Below are 19,767 nucleotides of genomic sequence, written 5' to 3'. Positions count from 1 at the left end.
AAAGTATTGTGATTAACAGCTAGAGTCATTTATAGCAAATGGTTTACTCAAGTCCTTTCTCTCTCTATATATATATAATTTTCTATTCAGCTATTTTATCCAACCTCCACTGAAGATAATGTGTGACTTTATTACAAAAATAAAGCTCACAATACAGATGATTTATATATAAAACTACATTTTCATTCTTGAATGGAATTTTCTTTTAGAAAGAAAAAAAAAGTTGGCAGCGCCATGACCACCTGCATTTTAGGGCAGGAAAGACACTAACCTATTTCAGATACCTGGTGTTCCGGCAAACTTACTAATACAAATACACCAACCTCAGTGCTGTCTGGTTACACACTTTAAAGCAAAGTTCTAAAAGTAAAGGCCTTAATTTGAACAGTCGATAGTGCTACAACGTGTTTGTGCAGTTTTCTTTCACATATAAACTTTCGCCACAAAAGCAGCTTAAAAGTTCAGGGTAGGGATTTAGGTGACCTACAAAAGTAGTACGTCCAGCGTTCCCATTTTCTTCAACACCTTATATTATTATACAGTAATTTAAGAACCAGACCTGCCTCGACAGCCTCTCACTTTCTGACACAGCTCCGGCCGGACTTGACTTGCTCTGGGCGCCTGGATCAGGGTCCCACCTCTGCGCTCAGAGCAGTTTGTTCCTAGTGGATCAGGGCGGGTGTGTTGCCGGAGTCGTGTTCCATTGGCTACACTCTCGGGGACTGGCCGGGCTTTCCGACACTTGATTGGACGGAACTACCCCCTGTAGGCCAAGATCATTGGAGGGTGCGGGAGCCAGGGGGCGGGGCGGGTTCCCCAGGATTCTTGACCGAGCGCGCTCAGCTGCGGAGCAGGGCGCCGGGCGCCTGACTGGAGCTCGGCGGGCGGGCGACGGTGGAGGGAGGACGGGAGGGTCCCGGCGCGGAAGGGTCTCGAAGGGGTAGAGCGACACCAGGGCTGGTCGCCGGCCGCCCCGAGGGCAGTCCCATATTCCCCCCGGTGTCGGCCGCTCCAAGACAGCATCTGTCAACGCTCTTCCTCAGTGCTCCTCCTTTGGCCGGGCCGGGCTCCGCTGGCGGCGCCTGGGAAGACGCGGGACCCAGCGTGACGAGCCCATCAGCTGTCAGACGAGCTGCGAAGCGACCCGAGGGCGGCGAGAGACACACAAAGAACGCGGTGAGCGGCGGCGGCGAAAGGGGGCGGCAGATTCGGGACGGCAACTCCCAGCCGCGCCCGCTTGTGCCGCCGCCGCTAGGGCTGGGTCCGAGGCCGCGGAGACAATGCGGCCGGGTTCCGGCCCCGCGCGCCTCAGAGTGCGGGCGCCTGCGCTCCCCCGGCCCCTATTTGACCGTCGCTCGCCTCGCCCAGCCCCCTCCCGGCCGGCTTGGCCCCCGCCCGGGGAAGGGGCGCCCCCTCGCTCCCGCAGCCGGGAAGGAAGTCCGTCCGCGGCCGCAGAGCCCGGCAACTTGCGAGCCGGGAAAAGTTTGCGGCGCCTCCGCGGGGCGGCGCGATACGGCACGGCCCGCCCCTGGCGTCCGCGGTCACCGCCGGTGACTTTCTGGACTCGTCGTCAGCCCGGGCCGCGATGCGGCCGGCGGCGACTGCCGGGAGGGCCAGAGTCTGTCCGAGGGCGCCCGGGGCTGCGGGTGAGTTGGCCTTTGGGGCGCGATGGGTTTAAGCTGTCTGGGGCACTTGGGTTTGGGGAGAGGATAAGGAGAGTGCCTTTAGTACTTTTTGGAGCAAGCGGGGAGAACAAATATAAGTGCGATTGCTTAAGAGTCGCTGACATGCCGCTGGCTCGTGAACCGTATCGGTGGGAACCTTTTAGGAGCCGGGGCTACTGAGGGCCTGTGCAGGGTGGGGGTTGGGAGGTGGAAAGATTAGAAGGTCGCGCGCACCAGCCTTGCCTGTAACTGGCTCTGCGTGACCTTGGACAAGTGACTTAACCACTTAGATCTCCTCATCCGTGATACATGAGGCTAGAGCTACATATCTCTGGGGTCTTCCCGGTTTTTAAATACATCTCGGTTTGAGATTTTCCTTGGGCCTCAACGTGGTACAGGAGTTATGAACCAGTAGGCCAGGATATATTTATAGGCTCCTGGATTCCTTTCAGCCTACTGAGAAGTAACTTTTAAGTCTGATGTCTTCAAACAGTAATATTGGAAGGTTTGGGAGGTTTTTTCCAGTGAGAAATAATTACCCGTTGTTTAAAAGCACTTCTTTAAACTGATCTACTTTGCTGCAGCATTCGGAGTAGTAGGAGCCAGGCTGGGGACAGTGAACCAAGCTTAAGGGTGAAGTGGCAGGTGCCTGCAGCGATACCTTCATCCCTTCTGGATTCAGTTTAAGGGGAGAACAGGGCTTTTTTTATACATAGGAGAGAGTAAACAGGGCAGGTGTTTTGTTGTTATTTTTCTGTATTGCTTCTTTCTACTGAAAACTTTGTGGAGGGCAGTGGGGGAGTGGGTTCTAACTTCTGACAAAGGAAAAGAAAATGGCACTTAAAACCAAAGTAAATCTTAAACTAATGTAAATCTTCCTTACCAGAACAATAACACATAGTGCAAGTACATCTTGATCTAATTTTAATGAAGGATTGAAAATAGCTGCTATGTTCAGTATCACCGACGCCAAGATGGCTCACTTACATAATCTTCTTTGTTGGGTTGTGTTAGTGACATGTATAATTTGGATAAATTATTAATGTTAAAGGTTTGGTCTGGGAATGGTATTGGAATATTTTCATCGCAGGTTGTGTTGCAACACAATGGAGTGTTAACTTTCGGTTATAATAATAAGCTGCATTTTTTTCACTAAAACATGAAATCAAGCATTTTTCCCTAACCAGAACTCTTTCAACTATTAAATGTTTATTTGTCAGTACTGAATACAGGAGAAATTATTTTGTTCTCTCAATGATAAATTTTTCCAGGTTTTTCAGTACTTGTGAGCATGCCTTCTAGGAGTGAGGTGCTCCACTGGTTTTTTCTTCTCATGGAGCTTATAACAACAAAAGCTGATTTCTTTTAATGTAAGTGTGTAAATACACTCAATAAATATTCGCTGGACAAAATACCCAGTACTTAGATAAAAATAATTTAAAATTCTTTTCACCCATCCTTAAAGAGAATTATCATGCTTTAGGGGGAAGAAAGAAGGTGTCAGAGAAAACTGGCAGAAAAACTGAGCTGAATTCCAGTATCTATCATGAAAGTTTACATTTTAAAATTAAGGATACAGATTTGGAAAGAGGCAAAGATAATTGATAGGGCTTCCAGGAGAAAGATAGCAGTATTAATTTAACGTAATACATCTTATGACCTAGCTTTCTTTGAAGAACACAAACCTTTGAAAAGGTATGTGTCTTGAATTATCAGTAGGTATTGGCATTGTAATTGAGCGTCTAATTAAATGGCCTAATCATAACCATTATATTTCACTTGAGTGATATCTGATTTTTAAACTCTTCGTTAACATGAAGTAAACCTTTCAGTGCAGTTGCATTCTGAAGGAAGGTATACCTTTTGAAATCAACTAAACCTGCAGTAAGAAAATCATCTCCAGTCTTACACCAAATAAAAAATAAGCACTGGAAATAGCATCTTTCCAAGAAGGTCTTCGCTCTAGACAAATGCTATGTGTGCAGAGGGATCCTATGTGGACTATATCGTGTATAAGATATTCTGATTTTCCTAAGGGGTCTGTGTAATAGTCTATTTGTTGACAAGGAAAGTAAGTCCCCAACTTTTGTAAGCCTGGAAACTCCTGGAAAGCCTCTTGGCCTTATGGAAAAGTGACTACTTAACCTAAAACATAGCACTGATATTTGAACAACGAGCTGCCTTTGTAGAATGTGTATTCTCTTCATAGCAAGTTTGCTGGTTGGGCAGCCTCATAGGGGGTTAGAGCAGAGCAGTGCATCTGAGAGTGTGGTCCTTTGACCACTTGTATCAAATCTTTTGTAGCACCTACAAAACTTCAGACTGCTGGGCAACTTCCTACACTTAAAGAATCAAAATATCTGTGAGCAGAACCTAGAGTCTGTATTCTTAACAAGCTTCTACCAAAGTGAGAATCACACTAAATTTCAAGAATTAGTGTTAGAGTTTTCTTGCCAGTGTTTAATGGCAACCATTGCTTTCTCCAGGAGCATTTAAAAAGTACTCCTTCTCCCCATGCTCACTGCTCTGATCACTTCTCCTCTGGCACCAGAATTGGTGGCTTCATCTCTTAGCTGTGGCCAGGGAGCCCCTCATGAATAGCTTCTACAAGCGCACCAAGGTACCATCTACAGGCAAAGTTGAGGCAGCTTTGGAGCACAGAGCCAAGAGACCCCTTCTTCTATGGGATACTCCCACCGCCCTCTCCTCTGGTCACCTCCTCCTCAAGTAAGGAGATGAGGTTTCAGGCAAATAATTGGGAATGCACCCCAAGGGACAGAAGGCCTGAGTAGGAACAGAGCTAGAATGCTGAATGGAAAGCTATCCCTCAACATAGTTTAACACTCATAGTTGATGCTTTTAGTTCTAAAGCTGATAATTTGGCAGTTAAGTGTGTGGCAGAACCCACGCCCCTTGCTGTATATTGTTAAAATTTTTATCTACAAATCTGTATAATGTTCCTATAATATCTTTATCCATAAAACCCCCAACATTTCAGTATTTCATGGTTTATTGAAGAAAAAGGAAAGCGTTTAGGAGAGAAGTTCAAAATGTAGGCTAAGGAGTCAGCCACACCTGATTCAAATCCTAGCTTTGCCATTTACTACCTAGGTGACTGAGCTGTATCCTTGACCCTGTAAGCTTCAGTTTCCTTCCTTGGTTAAATGAGGATAATAGTACCTGCCTCATAGGAGTTTTTTGGGAATTAGGTAATATACAAATTAGTGGCAGATAATAATTGTCACTCAGTATATACTCCATATATGTACTTTTAATTTATTACAGTAACTTTCTAAAATTTCTTTTTTAGCCCTGGAGAGTTGCTGTAGAAGAGGGATAAGAGAGGAAGACAACGCAGGAGGAGAGAAGGCACTCTGGACACAAGGGAAGATCACACTGCTAAATAGTAATTATTGAGCAGAGGGGAAAGGGATAAGGGAAGGATGCAGACCGCAGTCCTGCTAGTAACCTAGGTTTCCCCACGTATCACCCTGGTTCAGGTGCTGTCTCCTCTACCCTCCTCCCTTTTCATACCACTTGATATACTATTTTTTGACTCACTTTGAGAAGACACTGATTATGTAGTCTGCCTCAAAATGTTAATCCTGGTTTTGGATTTTAGTATCTGTGATCCTCAACTTTGCAGTAGCTTAGAGACAGTTATCTCTCCTCTTGGCATCTAGCCTTTGGAGTTATTGAAGGGAAGAGATTTCTATCTCTGACCCCAAAGAAGTAGATCCAGAATCCAACTCCAAATTTGCCTTTTCAGAGAAGTGTATGCCATCAAGACATGGCAATGTGATGAGAGAGGCCACTCTCCCCTGACTTCAAAGAATACATTTACTATCTAGAGCTCTTATACTTTTCAAAGTACTTTGTCTCTCATTAGCTCACTTTTTCCTTACAGTCGTGTAAAATATCAACATTAGTAGACACACAGACCCCTATGAGGCCTGTCAAATCTTTTTCTTCTCCCTTCCTCCATTCTCTTGCAAACCTACTGCAGGGCTAGTCTTTGCTATCTTCACATGATTTTTCTTAAAATCGAGAGCCTTTCGTCACTTTCTATATGTCCCCCATATGAGATTGAACCTCCTCTGCCTGGTTTATGTGGTGGCTTTAAAAACCGTGTCCCATCCTACTCTAAATATATTCTCCCCGTAGTTCCTGGAATATGGCCTACTCACTCACCACTGGGCCTTAGGCCATATTGCTTGCTTCATTAGTGATGCCTTCTCTTGAACCACCTAGATTCTACCCATTCTTCAATTTCCAGCTCCTCCTTGGAGCCTTCACAGATCATCAGTTCCTTAAAGATTCCATCTTGCTCTGAACTCCAGTGGTAGCCACGGCTATTTGCTCAATTATAACCTGTTCTTAAAATCCTAATGGAGAAAAATTATGGCATAAATTTGATATAGAGAAGAAAGCAGTAGACTAATAAGTTTTAAAGACTTGATGTCTACTAAAGAGCTGTGGGAGCAAAGCCAATTTGCTCTACCTTCGTGGTTCTACATTTTCTTAGCGTAAATGTAGAAAGGTTTGGGTCAGATTATGTTGGTGGTCCCTTCTCATTCTGAGGCTCTTAGACAACTTGGCCTTCCCGATGGGATTCTTACTGAGTTCTTGGATGAAAATGTCAGGAGTGGACACTCAGTGTCTTCAGGACTTATTCTGTCCCACAGATCTCTATTGTTAAACTTGGCAGTTTTTGAATGCCATGTACCTTTTTTGGTAAGCTTTTTAGCCACAAGCATTCAGGGAAGGTTAGTGGGGGTGAATTAGGAAGCAAGATGATGCGTTAGGGATAATACAGAGTTATCTTATGAGCGACTTCCTATGACGGAATAAATAGGGTCAGCTATTAGATAAACCTTAAGTGTTAGCATTTAAAATTTTGCATTTCATCTTCATTGGGTAGTGCTATATATTAAATACAGTTATATTTTCTTTTTAATCATTTCATAAATTGAAAAACATTAAAAAAGTCAAACTCTAGGATAGGCACTAGATGACTTTCCATAGTAATCTGGTGGGTGACATGTAAATCTACACCTGTGTATATATATCACACGCATATTACACTTAAACTAAGAAGGGTATCCCTAAGTTATAAGGTGCTATTATGCATTGACCAGATTTAAGAAGAATATCTCTTTAAAATGTGTTGACATTTAATTGACCTTTGAAAGTTCATTCTGTTAATCATACTCAAAGTGCTAAAGCTATGGTTGACTGCTCTGGTGTTTTTACATTCAGTCGTGCTTAGCATATAAATTCTTCAGCATAATTGCTACTTATTTAGCAAGAGTTTCCTTTCTTCTCTGAAAATATGAGTTGTGTTTTATTTTTGTAACTTCTTTTTTTTTAAACTTTGCTTCAGGCTGGATAGTGTTAGAGGTTTGAATTGAAATGCTTTCCTGTCATTAGTTGTATGGGGTGTGGCTTCTTAATATAGGAGTAATGGAAATTTCTTGCTTAGTGGAAGTCTGAGGTATGCTGCTAAAATTTAGAAAAGCTTAGCACCTCAACACTACATATTTTTAACATAATAAACTTTTGAAAATCTTTCAGTTCCATTTGTGTAGATTAAAATTATCAATACTAATACTTCTTATTAAACATGGATTCAAAGGATTTGTTTTCATAGCAAACTCTAATTATATTCCTTGAATCACTGTGAGTGGAATTTAATTTTACTATAAACGATGTCCATGTTTTTAAAAAGTCAAATATGTTTCTTTTTTAAAGCTTAACATTTTATTACTATCACCTAGAGAACATCTGCTGAATTGTTTAAAAATTTCTGGGTATTAAATTTATGAAATCAGTCTATGGAAATAATTTTTAATATGGTTAGCTGTCTTACAGGCTTCTAAATTAATATTCCTAGTGATCATGGAAAAGTAGCTACACTTTTTGCTAAATGTTAATAGAAAAATAAAGCCATATAATTTCCGATTTTTTGCTAATTTATCTTTGACACTCCAGATGTATTTTTCAAAATATTTTTATCTTAAAAGCAGTTTTTAAATAGAAAAGATAAAGTTTAAACCAGAGTTTTTTATTTTCATGAGGTCAATTTATACCTTTCACGTATGTAGCTCCATATTTGAGATATATTTTGTTCTTTGTTTGGATAAGTTTTAATTTCATTTTATCTTTATTTATTCATGTATTATAAGCATGATAAACAGTCTCATCTCATGAAACTGACCTTATTTTCTCATCATTCTCTCTCCTTCCCTATTGTCCTTTTTTTCCGCCTTTTTCTGTTTCTAGTTTTACGACTTACAGCTGTCCTTTTCATCTCATTATAGCCCCACCTCCAAGGGAAAATAAGTTTTTTTGCCTTAGTCCAAACATTTAACTTGAAACTCTATCCTTTTTTAGAATATACAATGAAGCCTCTTAAATAATATTATTTAAATAATGTGTAAAGAATTCAAATGACTACAATGCTGAATAGTCAGATATAGAATATCCCAGACTAGGGTGAACTCTTACACTTCCATTTGTAAACTGGTTTCAACAGATAGATTTATTTCTTCCTTGATAATCAAGTATCTCAAGACCAGGCCAGAATTGGTTAAATACAAAATGTTTAGATAAAGCCTGGTTCCTTGGGTAATCTCTCTTAGCAATTCAACTAGATTGATGACACATACTGACAAAATCAAGACATTTGTTCTTCTTTTCTATTTGAAGTCTGTTTTACCAACATACCAACATCATTCTTTCATTTACCAAACGCTGTTCTAAACACTTTACAAGTATTAGTTTCTTTAATTATCTTGACTCTATATTTATGGTTATTACTGTATAATTATAATCATTGTGCAATTGAGAAAACACAGAGTTTTATTTTAAGGTAGGCCTTAAGTGAGGGGTGACTGATAAGTGTAGGCAGAGTGGGTAACTTAGCAGTAGTGCTAAGAATCAACAAAAAGATGTGCAAGAGTTTTGGAAAGAGGAGTGTACATGGAAAGGGTCAGGGACTTAGCTCAACCCAGTCTTAAAGAGCAGTATGTCTTCCTTCCTCAATTTTAAGCCTTGGGCTATAGAATCAAAAGCCAAACTTAGAGGAGACACTCCTCAGTCCTGGGAAGTGGTCATTGCATCAGAAGTGACCATTGCCATGGGTTTCAGCTGCATGGCATGATGAGGTAGGCTCCACTGGCTCATTGTGATTCTCATAGGGTTGCATGGACCTTTATGCCTTCCCTCATCCTAGCATTTCTCAGGACAAGCTTCTTTCTTCCTACAGAGTTTGGCTTCTCTCTCAGCTGGAAGTTTGGGCATTGCAAATACAAATGGTGAATTTTTTTTCCCAGCCTTAACCCCAGCCCACTCCATTCTCTCTTCTTGCCCTAATTTGTGCATGACTTTGAAAATATTATTCAGTAGTGTTTACATGTGTGTGTTGTATGAAGTTTAGGGACTGATGTTAAGCAATGAGATTAAAGGACAAAGTTATCTTTTCTGTTGAAATTGGAGATTGAAGAAGATGAGAGAACAGCTGAACACAGGAAATATGAGAAAGGAGAGAGACATCATGGAAAAGAAGAGATATGTGGAGGAAAAAAAGATGGTGAAAAAATGAAGAAAGAGAATTACTGATTTGCTTCACACCCACACCTCCTCCCCAACTTCACGGTAACAGAGGCAGTTACTCTCTCTTTTGCCTGACGGGAGGTTCACCAGGAAGTTATGCGCCGTGGGAGTGGAAAATTTCTCCCTTTTGCATTTTGAGACTTGGGTGTGCTGCTTTGAGATGCCACTGGTATCTAAGTAATATTTGTTTATACTGGATATTTTTCTCTGTAGCCTTTGTGGATAGGGCTTAGAATACAAACAATACTGTTAGCAGAACTGTAGGTACTCGATTGCTATGTTTATTTTATTAGTTAAAAAACTGCCAGAGCCCTAGGACTTCTGAGTACATTTAAGAAATACCAGAGGCAATTTTAAGTAGTGCTTTGGAAAGAAAAAATAAGAAAAGTTAGGACTTTCAAGGCTCTAGAATGCCAAACGATGTTGGTAGGTTTTTTTTAGATTAATGTCTTCAAAAACTCTAAATTAGGATAGTTTCATTAATTATTTTTTAAAGTGAGTTTAAAGTACTCTTCTTGTATATAAGCCTTTTGTTGGTAGATAACTTAGGTAAAATAAGTGTGGCACTTTTGTTGCACAGGCTGTAAAACTAAGATTAATTCTTCAGGGAATTTCGGATTTTTTGGATGCTGCTTAAATCATCTCTAATGACTTTTTTTGGTCAGATCACAGGTCCAAAAGTATTTCTCACTGATTTACAATTGTATTGGGACAGAATCACTGAAATTGTGATGTTCCTGGAAAATCTAAAATATGGTCACTTTTACCCTTAAATTTTCTGGAAATTCATTTTATGGTCCCCTGAAGTCTCTCTCTTTATTCTGCTCTCTGTAGAAAGTTACATAGTTGTATTTATGAAAAACACCCAGTTTAAAAAATATTGAACTAATCAAATGATAAAAGTATTGACTTGAAGACATTAATTTATTTTTAAATGGCTATTCATTTCTCAGGGAGAGAGCTCTGGTCTTAACAGGTTCGATTTGATCCCCGTCAGTAAAATAAAGTTAAGATTTTTTTTTTCCTCAGTCATTGCATGGCAGTAACATATTGTTCAGACATTTCAAGAATCACTAACAAATTACCCTTTTGGAATAGAAAGGGAGAAAGGGGACTCTTCTTTCTCATTTGTTCTTTTTCATTTTATCCTTTCCCATTCATGGAAATTTTTACTTTCCTCCACTGTTCATCAAAAGTTCCCCATTTGTACCTCCTAGATTACTATCATACTAAGTTTTCTTAAAATTAGGCAGAAACAGAACCTGGCCCTTTAGAAGCTAATGGAAACCATCCCACGTTTTCTCAGACTCTCTTCCCCAGAGGCAAGAGGAGCAAAAAAGTAGTTGGTGGTTTGTCATTGTTGCTTCTGCCGCTGTCCTGTTTGGTTGACCTAAGCTTTTTTACCTCCATTCTTAATGCTGAAATCTACAAATGAAATTAGGGCCAGGCACGCTGTATTTCCCTCATCAGCTATCCCTAGTGGTTCAAATTTAGCACAAATCTGTGAGCACATATTAATTAGGCTAATAGAATAGGATTAAATGATAACATGAGTTTTTCAATAACTATATTTTGAATTGAAGTGTGGTTTTATCTTATGAGTTTGCAGTTATTTTGTTGGAAATCTGGAAAATCCTTATGTGAGCAACTAAGCTACTGATAGCCCCAAACAGTATAAGTTAAACATTAACTTGCAGTAAACTGCTGAAGTGTCTTTGATTTTGAGATGCAGTGAGCTATTTCAAATTAAGTTGTCCATTTCTATGTGGAATGGTGTGGAAATCTTGCAACCTGATTTCAAGGTTGGACTCTGAATAAGAATATTTTGTCTCTGTTTTCTATGCTATGTCACTGTCACAGGCATAAAGTGGATGTGCCTCTATTCTTTTGCTCCTTATAACCCAATTCCCATGCCAGACAGTATTGGAGGCAATTAAGTTCTTCTATAGAAAACTTCATAAGTCAGCTACTAACTACTGTGTCTGTAAATATACTCTCAAACTATTTTGTAGTCCTGCTATTTTTAAAAATGTGTGGGTGTGGGAAGTAATGGTGAATGAAGTCAGGGTAATTGGTGCTTCTTTGTATTAAGAAAAATCACACTACTTAAAGGAAGTCTGCTTCCATGATTTGTATATGCTTAATTTTTAAAAATTCTTCTAACCCTCTCCCATTTCAGTTCCTACCCCTACTTCATAAATTAAAGCAATGAAGGAATTAGAGTCATAGGATTTTATAGCTGGAAGGATTTTAGAGAGAATCTGATTAACTCTCTTATTACACTTGAGGAAATTGATGTTCAGTGAGGTCAAATGAGATCATGTAGCTGTTTAAAAGCCCAAATGACATTAGTAGTTTATTTCCATTAGTAAACATGTTCTGATTAATCTCCCTTAACATGTTCATAATCACAAGGAAATAATAAGGATAAATAACTAACATGTGTATGGCACTCTCTCATATATATCTGTCACTTCTCAGAAGAGCTGTGTAAGGTATAGGTACTGTAGTTCCCGTCCACAGAGCAAAAGGGCTCAGCAGTGTTCAGAGATCTGTCCATGCCAGTCTCTATCAAAAGGGCCCAGGGCTCCCTGTCTTCCCACCTTGGCAGAAGCATCAGCTGGTCTCAAGACAGTTCTCATATCTTTATACCATAGTTTTGGCTCTAAGCTTGGTCCAATTATTAACTTTGGTCTATTTCATCACTTTTAAAGAGGAAAAAAAAATTTAAAGAGCTATGAGCTTATAAATTTTTCAAAAGAAAGATGCTGAGTAATTGTAAATAGGGGGCTTTTAAGAATCTCTTTATTGACATTTTAAAAATTCAGCCAGTATATATTGAGTACCTTACTATGTATAAGGCACATAATGGGCTGCTCCAGTAGACAGAATAGTGATTGGGGCAGAATCATGGCTTTCAGGGAAGAGGCTCATGCAATTGTCTCTCCTTTCAAAGATTTACCTAGATAGAAAACTATTCTTGAGAAATGTCTGATACTGTCTCTGTTACTCTTGAGATAAGAGAGCTACTATAGTTGACCCTTGAATGATGTGGGGGTTAGTGGTGCCAATCCCCTGCACAGACAGAACTCTGTTTGCAACTTTGACTTTCCAAAACTTTACTAATAAGCCTGTTGACCAGAGTCTTACTGATAATACAAACAGGCAGTTAATACATATTTTATATATTGTATGTATTATATACTGTATTCTTATAATAAAGTAAGCTAGAGAAAAAAGTTATTAAGAAAATCATAAGGAAGAGAAAATACATTTATAATACTGTGCTGTATTTATCAAAAAGAGTCGTGTGTAAGTGGACTCGTGCTGCTCATACCCTTGTTCAAGGGTCAGCTCTAATTCTTATGTCTGAAATGGGCCATTTTCTTCTGATTATTTATATTCAAGTATTCACATTCAAGAAAACTTTTGAAATACAGAAAAATAGAAAAAAATCATATGTCTATTCTGCATCTTACCATGGTAATATTTATATCGTACATATAGTTTTTTTCTTGGCTTTTTTTACCTGATGGGATAGCTGATGTTCTATATCATTGCATGCCTTTGTAAACATGTTTTAATGATTACATAATTTCAGAAAGAGTCAGTTTCTATTGTGTCAATAATCTGGCTATTCTATGACAATTACAGTTGTTATTTTATACAAAATGATTAATCAAAGTCTCTAACCTGGACTACTACTAAGAAATACTTTCTTAAAGTATTTGAAAAAAATAATGAACCAAGTAACAGATTATTTTCTGTTCTTTAAGAGCATCAGAATCATTTTATTTGTTTAAAATATCTATAGAAATATCAACTATGTACAGTTGACTTACATTAGAAATGGATTTTTTAAATGTGAAATTTGTAAACAAATATTTTTTAAATGTAGTTTCCATTATAGAATTGTGTTCCTCTGAAATAATTTCTAATTACTGTGAAGGTATAGACTAATCATGTTGAATTTTTGCTATTTGGGGGAATTTAATCTGACAGCTTTGATTTGAAAAAGAAAAAAACCAAGGACTTCTGAATTCTGCTGTGGCATTATTACAGTGAAATTTATCTTAAATTCACCTAATTGCCCTCTAGAAATATGATCTTATATTTCAACAGGACTGGGAGGGTATTCCTAGGTGAGAGTTGCTCTTTGTGAAGAGTCTAATGGAACCCTGAGGTGGGGAAGAGCTGAGCCAGCAGGTTGTCAGAGGGATGCAGCCTGGGAACTGCTGACAGTTATGTGCCTGAGGGAAGGGAAGGAGATGAGATGAGGGGAGTTGGATGGAAAGTCCCTTATTAGCCTGAAGGCTAGGATGCCCTGACCCTTGGAATCCCCCTCCCTAGTGAGAAAGCCAGCCAGAGTAGGAGGGGAAAGCCTGGGGCAGATGGGGGAGTAGGGTACTAACAACCAAAAAACTTGGAGAGTTCCTTTCTGGGGAACCCTGGCGTAGACTGTAAATCAGTATATTTTAAGGAAGAGTTTGGCAAATGAGTAAATATATGTCTGCTGAAATGAGTGACTTAATGAATTGTTTTATCACCAATCAGGATATTTGTTCCTCCTCTTAACATTTTTTTCATTTATTAATTTTTTTATGCCCAGTTTATCATATAAACACAATTTTTATTGAATTTTCATTAACTACCTCATATTTATTCAAACCAACGCCTTCCCCAGTTCCACGAATGATTCAGAAGAGCTTACAATAAGCAAAACCTCAGGATAGGAAAGTGAGTGTGTGATTCCAGCTCTCCAAGCCTAGTGTTCCCATTTGCACGATGATCATGATAGTAAATGTTTCATCATACCATGGCAGGGAGGAGATGAGATAGTGCATAAACATTGCATGGCATACAACAAAAATGATATATTAAAGTTAAGGCTATAAACTTGATACACACAGTTTATCAGGCTTAATTCTCAGTTTATTTCTCACTACCATTTTATTAGAGAATGTTAATTGAACAAAAAATACTTGTTTTAATTTCTGAAGTAGAAGATTTTATTCTTTGTAACTAAATCCTTTAGATGCAAGATACTGTTTGTTTTCCTAGAATTTGAGTTTCTTAATCTTCCATGTATGCACAATCCATGCGAAAATGTTCCTAGTAAATTCCTATATCCTTCATCCATTTTCAACAGGCAACAAGCAGATAGGTCTGTATTTCTTTCTTTTTTTTTTTTAATGTATTTATTTATTAGAGAGCACAGGCAGGGGGAGCAGTAGGCAGAGGGAGAGGAAACAGCAGACTCCCCGCTGAACAGGGAGCCCGATGTGGGGCTTGATCCCAAGACCCTGGGAAGGCAGACGCTTAACCGACTGAGCCACCAAGACGCCCCTATATTTCTATTAATCTCCAAAAAAAGCAAGGAGAAGTTCATCATCATTGTCATTAACAAGAAATAAAATGAGAATTAGAAGCCTTACTTACTGTGAACCAGTAAGTATAAAGTATAAATAAAAGAAGGTGAAGATGAATTTTGAAGGTCAGAATTTTGTTTGTATATTTATTTTACTTCCATTCCAGAATCATTTCTATGTATATGCTTTCTACAAAAGGAAACAGAAACTCTTTGTTTCTTGTCTTTAGATGGGTTTTCTGAAGGAAAGGATAGAGTCCAAATACGCAGTTGCCTGGGACCTTGGCCCCAGAGAGATGGTAGGTGGAAGGAAGCAGAGCAGAGCCTGGCCACTAGGCCCTGTGCTGACATGAAGCACCCACTCCTTGGGTGTTCTGAATGAAAACATTCAGAGACCAGAACAGATGGAGGTTAGATGGAGGAGAAAGGTGGAACCAGAGGGAGAAGCCTCACTCTAGTGAGGTAAGGTCACCTCCATGTACCTTTGCATTTCCATGGCCAAGGGAAGTCCTAGTATAAATAAATAAATTGACAAGTAAAGTAATAGTAACTTCCACCACCTGTTGGTAAGTGCCTAAAACCTTAATATTCAAGTATGGGCCATTTAATTTAAAAAGTCTAATGTATTAAAATCCAGAGAATTGTGTGTATGAGTGGAAGGAGGGGAGCTTGAGTGGCTGTAATATTTTAACCTTTTCTTAGTTATACATAGTTTAGGAAAATGCATAATTATAAAATCAGTAAGAGGGTTCAAGACGGAATGGTTCAGTGTAGCTAAGAAAAAATTTTAAACTAATTGTTACTAGTCCTAAACTACCCATCCCAAGAAGGAATTAATCCTTCAGAGAGTTAAAACTAATATGAGGAAGATTATAAAAACTGATTAGGGCATAGACATCCAGAACCGCACTTTTGGGTGGAGAGACTTTTCAGACCTATCTAACAGGGCTAGAGCAGCCAGCATTTCTGTGGTTTTGAACAAACTAAGTTTTTTGTGAACATTTCCAGGGTTATTTAAGACAATATATAGTATCTGATGTATTGGACACAATTGAGTCTTACTCTGTCATATTTGTTTTTAATTCATGATTTTTAAATGGATTTACTGGTGCTATTTCTCAAATAGTCGGAAGGGTTTTTAGTCTCAAGCAAGTTTATTTAGTTTCGTCTTTCTAGATTAATAGTTCTCTGCCAGGAACATATAGCAAAATCATTTGATAGATTTTGCAAAATGCACACACTCAGCACCCTCCCCTTCTGAATAAGAATTGCAAAATGGATGGGGCAGGAGGCAGTCCAGGTATGTGGGGTTAGAAGAAACTGTCCTGATACTTCCAGTGCCACCTTCTCATTTTGAGAATTGCTGTCCTAAATGGAACCGATACTGTTCAATTACCAGGAAACAAGCAAATAGCTTAAATAACGTTGAGTCTCACTTAAACTGGCAAAATTGTTCAGCACCTTGTTGGGATAAATCTGCTTTACCATCCACGTAGGTTTCATCCAGCTGGTATCTTGCCAAAAAGGAAGCCTGTGTATACAGGCAATGAAGTGTACTATACTGATGCTTGTTGAATACCCTTCCGTTGATGCACCCTTGTAACTTTTTATCATCTTCCATGCTTTGCAGAATTTTTTATGTTTATTCATAGAGCTCTGAGCAAAAGACTGGATGTTCAAAGTTGTGCTAAGGTTTAAGACCTCTTTCACATGTTTGTACAATTCTTATTTCAGGTTGTTTGCCTACTATGTACTAGTGACTTACCGTTTTTAATTGTTAAGTGGCAAGATTCCAAGACAAGTAGGAGATCTGTCACTTTGAGAAAAATTTATGGAAGTAAAAGTATTTCCTTTTGCTAAACAGTTACTGCTATATAATGTCTTCACAGGGTGTAAGGTTTGGTATTTAACTATTTTAATTACAGAGTACCATGCCTATTTGTGACTAACTTAAAAGAAGTTGGTGTCTTGGTGAGAAGTTCACAAGGTTTAGCTGTAGCTGAGTTTGGTGAACTGACTGGAGCTCTAGTCAGCAATGGTATATGCGAATGCCAAGTACAAAGAATTTCAGGAATGTAGAATTGCACAGCACTGATAAAGTTTGCTTTGTTCCCCTATGTGACTTGACCCATTGAGAAAATGCGGTTCCCTAGGAAGTTTTAATAGTTCAAAGTCCTTAGTTAATAAAGAAAAAGGCCTCAACATAATTCAGCTTGTTTTCACCTGCTGCCTCAAAGATTAACTTTCTTAACCTTAATGGGATAGAGTTACCCTTTGCTTTGAAAAAGTAATTTATTGAACTCTGCACATTTGTTAGTTTCAGTAAACATGACACTGTGTGTGTGGATTTGGTTTTGGGTTTGGGTTTGGTGTCACAAACTACTAAGACTTCTGCAACCTGAGAACCTTATGGTTACTTCATCTAAAAAGTCTTGGGGAAAGGCACACCTACTGCTCTGTATCAACTTAATCTTTCACTAGACTAGGAAGAATTTTGAATTCCTCCAGGAGAGTAATGACTGATAGAGCTTAGCCTTCAGTTTTCCTCATTTATTTTCATAAGAGAATGGGAGTGGAATTCAAAACATTCAAAATTGGAGTTAATGTGCGTCACTCTGTTGCGAGTGATAGGTTCTGTGTTTTTCCAGTGGGGAACTTTGATCCACAAACTCATGTATGCCTGTTATAGACCTCTTATTTCTTTCTATTTTTCTCCTCATTGTTGCATATGCTTTCAAAAACTATATGACTATACAAGTTGTCTCTGGGAGCAGATTTCAGAGCAAAAGTGGTACTATAAAACACGTAAGTCTTTTTTTATGAGAATTTATAATGTTTGAAATAGACCTTTTATGTTTTCATTGAGAGTCTAAGCTTACTTAAATTTAGTGTTTAATGTTAATGTGCACTTTCTGTTATTAACATAATTTAATTTCTGTGTTTGGTCATTTTCACTCAAAGAAGGATTTTAATTGCATAATACATGTTGGAGCCCTATTAAGTAATCCTGCCTTGTTTGTTTCTTAGCTAACAGTAATGGATAAAAGCAATTTGCATACATTGTCTTAATCTATCACAAAATCCTATGGGAATTTGGCAGATAAATAACAGACACGAAGCTTTTTGTTTTGATTTTGGGACATTTTCTAGAATATTTCTGTGTTGGAATGAGAATTTGGTAATGTACAGAATTGCTGCTTGTACATCTTAGAAACACCTGCTAGGGACCAGTCTTTAGGTTAACCAGACAGAAAGAAGGTTCACCCCTCTTGACAGTGAGCGACTGTAAACATCCTCGACTGGAAGCTGTGAAGGCACAGATGGGCTTTCAGTCGGATGTTTGCAGCTGCCTACTGCCTCAGACTTCAAGGAATTACTTTAGGAGCAATTACCTCGTGAGCTAAAACTGAATACCTTGCTTTCCCTTTGATTCATTTTTACAAAGCTTGGGTGAAAGTGATATAAATTAAATGACTTTTAAACCATCTCTTTGCATCTTTAGAGGACTTCAGCAGGGTAGAAGGAGAGGTGTTCTGTGTGTGTATACAATTTGCGATGTCAAAAAAGAAAAAAAGAAAAGAAGAGAAAAGAAAAGGATGCAAAGTATCCCTGAGAGAAGTGAGGAAATGTATTATAGTCTCTTTGTTCTAAAAAATAAGGTGTACTAGGGTAATATTTCACAAATTACTCCAAAAAGTGATTTGTCCCACTGTTTTATTTATCTATAATTGCAAAATAGGTGTCTTTTAGATCCACTCACAAACATATGAATGAAGTATAAATTATTTGAAAAGAGGAAGAAAAGGCCAGAATAAAGAATTAATTCACTTTCACATTACTGAATTAAACTTTTTATTTCCTTATAGGTTCAGTCTTTAAGTAATGAAGTTAGTTTTCAATTTAATGAAGTTCCTGAGATAAACAGATATTTGAAAAATCTACTTGTTCTCGTTTGTGCTGATGAAAATAGTATTTTACGCCATTGTTGATACTGTCTTCATTCAATTGAACTGTTGACTTTGCTCTGTGTAATAGCACATATCTCTTAAAAATGATGCATGCATCAAATGCTGCCCTAACTATACGAAGGCAACCTAATACTTTTAAAAGAGTCCTGTTGTGGACCTCTGTGAAGGACCTAATAACTTGTCTTTTTTGTAAATCTATGTTGGTCTCATGGCAGATTTGTTTAATATGAGACACTTAAATAGTAGAAATGAGACATCAAAAGGAGGGGAAAATAGCATCCTTTGTCCTCTAAAACACAATATTTTCTAAACATGCAGTATTGTCTTTAACACAGAATGTATAGTTTCTGTTTCCATTTAATACCCACTGATAATGTCAGTAAAAGGTGATACTGAAACAGCGTGACCACTATTTAAATTTTGACTACTATTTAAAATTTGACTAGACTACAGTTAAACATTCTAATTAGCTGGGATGGAAGGAGACATGTATAGAAATGCCTTTAAATTTATCTCATACATAAAGCCATCAAGTGAAAAACTTCAGATAGTCATGCTGGGCCATGAGAGGTTAGTACACTCCCCTGAAACAGGGGTGGGAGGGATGGAGGCTTTCCATCTGGTAGGCCCTGGGGTCTAGAATGGAGAGTGCAGCTTGTTTTTTAATAGGTAAACTTAAAACACTTAGAGCAAATAACTCAGCTGTGTCCCAGGGAACTTAACCACATTTCCTAGGTAAACAACTATAGGTCTGGAGAAATGGGTAAACTTTTCCTAGTTCCTTGACCTTCACTTTCTTTAGGTTCTCCTCCTATGCTATTTCATATCCCCTTTCTCGCCTCACTCCCCTCTAAATGTTCTATTTCCCACCTATTTAGTTATTTTCTTCATTTAAGTGATTACTTACTAGAATATTTTAATTTTCAAAAAATACGGCTTTCTCAAATGTTCTTAAACAGAGAAATACAAACCTCCAGAAAACATGCTGGGTAGTTTTGAAAGTCATACTTTTAATTTATTATGCCTTGGGCCCCATATTTCACTAGAAAAAAATCTAAAATGCTATTCTTTTTTTTTTTTAGAAGCGAGCTGCAGAATTTATTTATTTATTTATTTATTTATTTATTTATTTTTAATGATTTTTTATTGTATT

General features: G+C 38.3%; 1 protein-coding gene across 3 annotated transcripts in view; it reads left to right on the top strand.

Moving 5' to 3' along the window:
• The first annotated feature begins 834 nt into the window (after nt 1–834).
• Nucleotides 835–19,767, top strand: part of LOC109491336 (putative uncharacterized protein encoded by LINC00472) — a 99,128-nt gene continuing 80,195 nt past the window's right edge. The window contains exons 1-2 of one of the 3 annotated variants that reach the window (XR_004622030.1): nt 835–1,176; nt 4,975–19,697. Coding sequence is in view for 2 of the 3 variants with exons in the window: in XM_034647887.1 (XP_034503778.1) it covers nt 1,281–1,844 (564 nt within the window). In the remaining variant the exon portion in view is untranslated. Of the gene's footprint in view, nt 2,128–2,935; nt 2,951–4,974; nt 19,698–19,767 lie in introns of those variants that run through there. The other 2 variants (XM_034647888.1, XM_034647887.1) reach the window with 2 other exon arrangements.

Source organism: Ailuropoda melanoleuca, chromosome 19 (assembly GCF_002007445.2).
Source record: "Ailuropoda melanoleuca isolate Jingjing chromosome 19, ASM200744v2, whole genome shotgun sequence".
NCBI lineage: Eukaryota > Metazoa > Chordata > Mammalia > Carnivora > Ursidae > Ailuropoda > Ailuropoda melanoleuca.
This window is presented reverse-complemented; position numbering and strand designations above follow the sequence as displayed.